General features: G+C 48.8%; 1 protein-coding gene across 4 annotated transcripts in view; it reads left to right on the top strand.

Annotated features, from left to right (window-relative positions):
- Pard3b (par-3 family cell polarity regulator beta) overlaps positions 1-5,854 on the top strand; it is a 990,158-nt gene extending 984,304 nt beyond the window's left edge. For all 4 annotated transcript variants that reach the window (XM_063236623.1, XM_063236624.1, XM_063236625.1 and 1 more), the window contains one exon: positions 1,411-5,854. In XM_063236623.1, the coding sequence (XP_063092693.1) occupies positions 1,411-1,768 (358 nt within the window). In that variant the 3' untranslated portion in view covers positions 1,769-5,854. The remainder of the gene's footprint in view (positions 1-1,410) is intronic.
- Positions 5,855-9,300: the final 3,446 nt, after the last annotated feature.

Below are 9,300 nucleotides of genomic sequence, written 5' to 3' on the forward strand. Positions count from 1 at the left end.
GCTCACTAACTAAATTACGCTGAGCTTGAGGACCTATTTTTCATTATTATACATAGCCAAATTAAGACACAAAAAGCGAGCAGAGGGTGAGTTAGACTGTGCGTCCTTATGGATCTGTCCACAGGCCGTCTGTCTGTCTGTCTGTCTGCCACACACCGGCCTCACGCTCGTCAACTCTCCACTGATCTGGGGACGTACAGAGCTGTTTCACAGCCAGCTCCGCAGACTGCAGAGCGACTCTGACCCTCCTTGACCGTGCCTGATTAGCCACAAATGCTGCATTCCCACAAGCCTGTCATTTCCTTCAAGTGTCCTTGCAGTTTCACTCTGCCTTTGGAGAGCTTTTCATTCATTATTATTGCTGTTTTTCTTTACAAACAAAAATCCAAAAGGGGGTGGGGGCGACCGAGTGGAGGGCACCAGGGATTTGAGGGGAATGGTGGTGGCGTAGGTACACACGGAAAGTCTATGGGGTGTGGGAGCTGCAAACAGAAGCTGTGTGTCTAACCCCTGACTGGAGGGGTTGTGGCTTCTGTGCACTGTGCAGAGATGCTCTGTGTCTGCCCTGCAAGCAGACGAGACGATGCTCATTGTCATAAGAAAAAGAGGCTGACTGGCCACTTCCTGTTTGTGTGTACTCCTGCCTGGGCCTTTCCAGGCCTGTCCATTACATAAGGCAGCGTACAGCTGTTTCGGTTTCTTCTACGCTGCTACTGGCCTGCTGATGCTTCTTGACTATAGGGTGTAAATCATTACATCAGCATTCTCGGGGTGCCCCTGCTAGCCCCCAGGTTGGGACTTTTTCTAGGGAACACAGAGAGGAGGACACACCATTCCTCTCGGCGGTGTGACAGCAGCCACCCTGAACCGTGCCACAGCCCACCCCATGAGCTGTTCCCGGGTATCAGAGGAAAGTGCGGCTCTCAGGGACTCTGTGACCCCGAGTGACCTCCGCAGTTTGGAAGCCTCATCTAGCACAGGCTCCAGAGAGACTGAGAATGGATGACGGGGACCTTATGGCCCAGGCTTAAGAGAACCACATGCCTTGCCTTGTTCGCGAAACTAGCTCAGCTGCTGTGACACAGAGGGGATGGACAAGGGGCGCATTTCTCTCGCACAGAGTCCTCGCCATATGGTCCTCAGGAGCCAAGGACCCAGAATCCCATGTTCTTTCTTCTTCAGCCCCTGAGTGGAGCTGTTGGCCCCTTGAGGTCTAACATGGCTGTTCCAGTGGCCAAAAAGAAGAGAAAGGAAGAAGGTTCCCTCTTGTGTTTAGGGGCACACATCCCACTGGCCAGGCCTGGGCTCGACCTCAGCCACCTGTGTGGGAGGCCAAAGAGCTTGGCCTTCAGCGAGCAAGCCCGGGGCACCCTGAGTCACTGCTGACCTGTGTCTCCCTTCTCTTCCCAGGGCAGGCCCAGCAGATCCTGTGGACTATCTGACAGCAGCACCTCGAGGGCTTTACCAGGAGCGAGAGCTGCCCTACTACCCAGGAGCTCATCCCGTACACCCTCCCAAAGGGGGCTACGCCCGCCCCCCAGAGCTGAGGATGACAGACCCCCGGTATCCTCAGTACTACCCACCCCCACCGGTCCCCCAGCACAAAGGACCCTTCCGCCAAGATGTGCCGCCTTCTCCCCCTCGGCATCAGAGAATGCCAGCCTATCAGGAAATGGGCAGAGCAGGCCCCCGAGGGGTCAGCCCCGACCGTCACCCCTACCGAACCCAAGATCCCCGGCAGAAGAACCCCATGACTGCAGCTGTATAGCTGAACCTCCCAGAGACACCCCTGCACAGCCGGGAACAGGGCTAGAACCACTTTGCACTTCCTACACCATGAGGCCTTCTCCTTGGGAACCCGCCACGGTACAGACTGGCTTCCTCTCACTGAGGTGGCAACACTGGACAGCTCACCAGACGGAGAGGACAACAAGGAAGGAGGCAGCTCAGAAGGAAGAGGAACGGGAAGGTCACAGAAGCAGCACCTCCTGATACTAGACAGTCTTCCAGAGTGGGTCGAGATAAAACGGAGATAAACAGTGTGGTGCCCACCAGCTAGCCAGCCTCTGCCCCTGTGTCCCAGCCTGCTATGGAGCTGCCAGTGCAAGCTGTGCCAGGCTCAGCCGCAGCCCCCTTGGTGGAGCTGTGAGGGTGCAGATGGGCAGCTGTGTCTGTACCTCAAGGCAGCCCGCCCTAGCACTGCAGGGCTTGGCCCAAACGCACTCTGCAGAGCCTGTTCCTTTTCCTACTTTTAATAAAATTTTGCTGCCTAAAAAAAAAAAAAAAGTGACAGAGTAGAGAGCCTGCAGGTCTGGGCATCTTAGTAAGTACAGGTTTTTTGTTTTTTTGTTTTCATTGAGAAAAAAGCAACAGGCAAACATGCTAGTGACTGCGGGAAAATTTCTCTGCCCAAAGGAGGACTGCATTTCTGTGTCGAAGGCTTTCTCGGGTTTCTAAAACCACACATTTCCTTGCTTTCTGACATAAAGGTCAGTGAAAGAGTCAATGCAGTATTAGCGTCCTGGGAGAGTGTGCAGAGCTGCTCAGGGCCCTGGAAGGAATGGGTTCCTGTTCAGGGTGCTGGAGAAGGCTAGGGCTCCCTGGGGTCTCGCCTCCCTCCCGCCCACACCCAGGCTCCATCGCTGGGAGACACTGGTTTTGGACTCATCCCCAAATCTCTTGCCTATAATTACTTTAACCGAGGCCTCTATTTTGACTCCCACCTGAGAACTAATATGTTCTTTGGATCAAAAGAAGGCTGGCTGGTTATGTAGCACAGGAGGCAAAGCCCTAGGGTTGCCAGTTCTGGACTCCATGCCAAACAGCGCCAGTCTTCAGTCAGGGACAGTGAGGGGCTGACTGCAACCTTTGGAAACTGCCCACAGCAGGTGGCAGACGGAAGTGTGATTGTGCATGTGTGCGTGGGTCTGCAAACGTATAATCATGAATACAAACAGCAAAACTGCATTCTAGAGAGGCTGAGGAGGAAAGGGAAGAGGAGGCATGAGACTGAGTCTAGATTTCATTAACAAAACTCAGGGCAAGGAAGAAGTCTTCAGTGCAGGAAGGAAGGTCTGATGGTTTCGCAAAACTGAAACCCCACCCTCCAGAACACTTGAGCAGAACAAGGCCATCCCTTTGCTTTTGAGCTCTACAGCTATTTTCTCCAGGAACAGAACATAGAAAACTTAGAGCTTGATCTAAATGAAAACACAAACGAAAGACAGAAACAGAGAGAGGCCCCGGAGCAGCAGCTTGCATCGCCTGGCTGCTGGGGACTGAGGAAAGCGGTTCCACCTTCCTCCTCCCCTTCCTCGGTCAGAGGTCAAGTTAGACATGTTTTGACTGACAGTAGGATAATTCTAACAGGCAGGTTTAATAAATTGTGTTTGAATACATAGAGTATCCAACAGGCTCAGTTTAATCTTTTTTTAAAATTTAAAATAGTTTTGTTTCCAAGAATGGTGCAACTGCGGGATTTAGATGTGAATAATATTATTTACTAAACCTCAAGAGACATCATTTTCCCCACCACATCCCAGCGACCTCCAGAAAAGGACTGTAGGGTTGGTCTTGGTTTTCTCCCATCTCTCTCAAGCCAGCTGCTGTCACATCTCCCGCAGTTTGCTGAGGGTCTCAAGCCCTGCTCCCCGAAGGTGGGGTGTGGTGTGTAGGGGGTCCCCTCTCCAAGCTGCCAGCTGTGGCTTTTTCCTGATACTAAGTAAACTCCAAGATGAGAGAAATGTAACCTGCTTTGAAGCATTAAAAATCAACAAATCAGATTTCTGTCGCCTTGTGAGGATCCATACCACAAAGCTCGCTCTGCATTAAGGGGCGAGGGGTGAACTTTGATCTTCAGAAGTGGCCCCTGCAGGAAGAGGTCCACTGTCACTTCAGTGCTGCCTCCTTGGGCACGTGAGGCCCCTGCATGCAGGCCCTCCAGGGCACAGCTTTGGGTTGTGGGCACAGTGAATAAAACCACTGCTAGTTCAGGAGGGCAGTCAGTGAAGTAAGGGACTGGTGGAGTGACAGACAGACGATCCTGCTTGAAGCATAATATATGCACCTTCTGATCTTGCCCTAAAGAAACTAATACTACATTTGTGACAGCAGCTCTATCAAGCCAAGCACCAATTAAGACAGTGGAGCTGTAACTTTATAAAGACCTGCGTGCTATCCTCTGATTGTCACCTCCCAGAGGGTACAGGGCACTTTCCCGGCCTTCAGGAGAGCAGGGTGTTCAGAGCATTTACAAGTCTAGGCCATCGTCAATGGGCGTTCATGAGCAGGAAATAATCTCCAGTGTCACTGTGCAGCTGGGAACTCTACTGGCTCCCTGGAATAGAGTGCAGGCCCGTCAACATGGATCTGCCCTGCCAGGTCATTTGGGCCTCAAAATGATGTTTGACCTCAACTCATTAGATTTTTTTAAGAGCCCTATTTTTCTCTCTTTTGTGGGAACAGAAAGTTCAAAGCAAACAAACTACCTTTAGATGCAGGAAAATTTTGCCCTCTATAAGACAGAGAAATAACATTAACCCATTATGCCTTTGGGCTATGGCGCTATCCGTCTTGATTTAATATTGTTTCTCAACAATATCAAATCAGTGGGTGAAAGGCAAACTCAAAGGCAGGAACATTTTCTTAAATTATGACTTAGCAAAAAACTGGAGCTACTCTGAAGCTTATTGCTCTTAGACTTTAGGTGCATATGTGTAGCTAGGAGAAAGGGCTTACAATCACATGTATGGGAGGGGTCCACCCCTCGCTGCTGTCACTGTGAGGAGATGGATGGAGGAGACAGAAGACTTCACTGTAGCTTTATTTTTGCTACCAACTAAATAAAATTAAGATGAGAGCCATCATTTCTCCTAATGAGTCATGAAGTCCTTGAACTAAATGGATCTTTTATAGGAACCCGCCTAACTTTCAGGATATCAGAAAGCTCATCGCTCTTTTCCCTGGTATGCCTAGGAATCAGCCTACAAAGAGTATTGTCCTTACCCTGTAACCACACATTCACTTTTTTTGGAGGAACATTGTAGCAACTATGGAGAGTAGAGAAATCTGGAGTGTTTATATGTAAAAGAATTTAATTTCTGCATGTCAAATTCCTGTGGTCATTGAACCTGATACCCACAGTGAGTGGCCTTCCAACTAGTGCTGAATTGGGCATACTGAGTCCATGAGCAACAGACAATCTGGAGTTCATGCAGCTAGACAGGAAGGACTTGGATTCAGAAGCAGCCACAGTGATATTTCTCTGCCCTCTCAGCTTGTGGTAGCTTAGTGGAAACAACTTACAAGGAAACTAGAAAGGCCAATCCCCATAAGATATCTCTACAAAGTCACCTCTCCGATAAGAGAGAGAAAAAAAGATAACTAAAATAAGCCCATCTCACATGTAGCTGCAACCTCTAAGTGAAACTCCTTTTCCCTCATAACCTTAAACAGTAACAGAATCACCTAGGGCCTGACTTTGGAAGCTGGGCTTGGACACCAAGCTCAGAGTGAGAAGTGAACCAATCCAAGGACTCTGGGCACCCTCCTGATCAGCTTCTTGGAAAGTGTTCTGTTCCATCTGCAGGCCATTTACTCTCAGAACATACAAGCTGTTGTTTATGCTGACCATTTTTCTAGTGTTTCTTATGCTTTTATGATACCAAGCCTATTCATATATTTAAATTATATGAAATAATATTTTGGCATATGGGGATGGAGAGTGAATTCTTTACAGATTTTTAAAGATGATCTCATTTGTATGACAGAAAACACTTTGGATACTATATATGAGTATATACAGTTTCCTTGTTTTATTTTGCATTAAAAATAAAGTTTCAATCAGTCAGTAAGATATTGGAGTCCTGTTCTCACCGCACCACGTGTTCGCTTGGGGATGAGGAAAGAGCTGGACCTGGGCCTGCTTAGCTAAAAGCACAACTCTAAGCAATTCTGTAACAACCATTAAAAACAGCAACAAGGGACTGGTGGAGAGCTCAGCGGTGCCCACCACCTGCCTGGCAAGTATGAGATCCTGCGTTCAATTCCTGGTACAAAAAAAAAAAAAAAGCAACAACAAGGCAGGGAAGAAGAGGAAGGAACTTGTGCATGTGGGATGTGGGGCTCCCCGAGAAGCACTGCTGACATGGAGAGTTCACTGAAGAGTGCATGTAAGTTCAGTACCTTAAACTGGAAGGACGCAGGATTGGACTGGGAGGAGCTGAGCTGCTGCCCCAGAAGAGGCTTCCACCATCCCCACAGGGAGCTGTGGGGAGCTGTGCCAGGCGGGATGAGGGTTGACCAGGAGACCTAGGATTAGGCCAGTTTTTTCCCTTTGGAACATTCCCAGAGGAGCCTGGTAGCTGGGGGCCATCCCTAGGAGGTACTCACAGTGGCTGGGAACATAATCCTTCCCTGAACTGGGATATGAGCAGCCTATCACAGCACCCACAACAGAATCCAACACCATTATCTTGGTCAGTTTCTCGTCATGAGGACAAAAATACCCAACATCCGAATCTTAAAGGACAAGAAGGTTATTTTGGCTCACAGTTTAAGTCTATAGCTGGTTGGATCTGAGGCAGGATCAGCAGGGTAGAAGGGCCTGACTGGACAAAAGCTACTCACATCATAGCAGCCAAGAAACAACACGGGCTGGAGACTGGGACAAGCACGTGCCCTTCTAGGTCATGCCCACAGTGGTCCACCTCCAAGCAGGCCCCACCTCCTAATAGCAAGTCAGCTATAGTGCCCCCATGATCCAGTTCCCTTTAACACACAGAAGAAGCTTGAGGGACCTTTTAGATTAAGCCATAACAACCACTGACTTCTCTCTCATGCTGGAGTCACCTTATCTTATCCAGAGAAGCTTCTCCTCCTCACCAACCATGTCCCTCCCAAGCTCCTCTATCAGCCTTGCACACATCCCTGGCAAGCTCCCTCACAGCCACCTCAAGACAGAGCTCCGTCTCCTGAGCTTAACAGGGACTTGTCCCACAGGCTCCTCAATACAACATACTCAAACTGAAAACAGACTATCTAGGTGACTTTTTTCATTGCTGAGACAAAATACCTCATGCCCAAAATTAAGGAAAGAAAGATTTATTGAGCTTACAGTTGTGGAGGTTTCCGTCCATGGTCAGCTGGCCCCAGGGCAGGGTGGCATGGCACCAGGGCAATATGTCAAGGCAGCAGCCAGCAAAAGCAACCAGAGCAAAATGAGGGCTGAGCAAGCCCCTTTTCCTCCCTTATATCGTACACAGGTCACTCCCCCTCCCCGGGTGGGTGTAGCACTCACAAAATCTCCTTGCCTCCTCCTTGTACAAGAGGAGGATGTTTACAAAGTAAGGATCCTGGCTCCTTGTTGAGACTCTTAGTTAAACTTCTAAAGTTCTCCAATTGACATAATGTTGCAAGCATAACACTTCATAACTCTCCAAAGATACTTCTTCCTTGCAATTCTAGCCTGGCCAAGACCAAAATTTGGCACAGGAGCTCTGTCAAGGATGTCCCTGCTTCCTGATGCTGTGACACGCTTTGGACCATCTCTTGTCAATTCTGCCCATCCAACCTCTTCAATAGCTTTCCGAGGGATCTCTCCCTGCTACCAGCTTTTGTAAACAAAATTTTATTGGAATAGAGATATACATATTCATTTACATACTTATCTGTAACTCTTTCATGCTACCATGACAACTTCAACTCTATACTTGAGCCAGAGGAATTTTTTCTGGAATGGAGATCTAATTATTATTCCTCTGGACCCACTGTAGTCTTGTTGAAAGAACATTGGCTTTAAAAGAATGCAGACATGAATTTAACACTGTTAGTTGTCAAGCACTGATAAATCATGTAACACTGAGTAAAATAATTATCTCTCTAGCGTCATCGTATGGGGTGGTTTTTTAACAGAAGAGCCAGTGATGCACATCTCTTCCCAACTCCTGATACCATTTAGAGGTATGTGGGTAGCTCCACGTGGGCCGTGTTGGAAGTGTTTACCACACTGGAATTGACACGCACAAACTTGAGGGTCTTCTTTCCCCAGTTGTTAACACTCTTCAGCATACATGGTCATAACAGTCAAGGAAAATCAACCGCTGCCCCATACACACGCACACACACACACACACACACACACACACACACACAAATGGGCTCTCCACAAAGCCTTTCTGGGCCTCCTTACCACTCACAGCTTTAAATCCGATGTCCTAAGTCCTTCGGAGTTAAGTCAGTCCCCTAGGTGTCATCCTCCTCACCTCTTAATTCTCCTACTTGTACATCTTGTGCTACTGTTGCATCAAATTATTTTTACTTCTTTGACCAGACACCTTGTCACAGCCCTGCTCCAAGGAAACATGCATGAGAATTAGCCACCCCTGCTCTGAGGCCCTCTGTGCCCCCTGTTTTGTCCTATAGCTCCTCAGTCCCTCAAGTCCCAAGCCAAGGAGCTCTTTCTCCAATGAAGACCTCAAGTCAGGAGTTGGAGATCGGGCCCCGCACATCCACCCCCACTTTGGTAGCAGAACTCACCACACGTGAGCGGCCCTAATGCTGGGTCCCAGATTTTCCACCTTCCCTGGCAACCTGAGTCCACAGGAGGCCGAGATTCTATCAGCCAGACCCAGAATGTTGCAAGACAGAATGGAGGGTCCGGCCCACTGTGGCTGCAGAGGCTATAGGGGTGTCGCGTTGGGACAGCAGTGCCTGGGCTCTGGTGTCCTGCGGGTTGAGCAGCCATGAGATGGTTACAAGCACTGCATCAGTACAAACCTGAGGCAACGTGATCCTGCCACTGTTTGCTGGAAAAATGGCCGCTTATGCTCTGACTTCCTGATCACGGCAAGGGTAGCAACCTGCTTCTTGACTAATTCCCGGACTTGGTCCTTACTTCTAAAACTTGCTCCTCCAGCCCTTCCAGCCATGCCGCACACACCCAACTTCCCACAAGCTGTCCCTTCTGTTTCAGCATCAGCAAGCTGGAAGGGACTCAGTCATCTGCAAGGAAACCAAACGAGGCACTTTGCACACTCCTCTTTCCCAAGCAGAGCTGGTAATTCCAAACTGTGTGTTACCGAGATACTTTCTGCAGGTCCTCAATAAAACTTTTATTACCCGTATTACAATGATTAGTTTCCATGTCTGTGTGGCCTTCCAACATGTATCGCATTTGTAGCATATTGTCTGCCTCCAACTATACACTCAAGAAATGTTTGTTGAATTCATTTGAATGAAGAAATGAGGTGTGAGGATTCTTTCCCTGAACGGCTACACTGCCTGCATTCCACCTCAAAACTC

Source organism: Cavia porcellus, unplaced genomic scaffold (genome assembly GCF_034190915.1).
Source record: "Cavia porcellus strain 051 isolate PalLab524CR breed Dunkin Hartley unplaced genomic scaffold, mCavPor4.1 scaffold_26, whole genome shotgun sequence".
Lineage (NCBI taxonomy): Eukaryota > Metazoa > Chordata > Mammalia > Rodentia > Caviidae > Cavia > Cavia porcellus.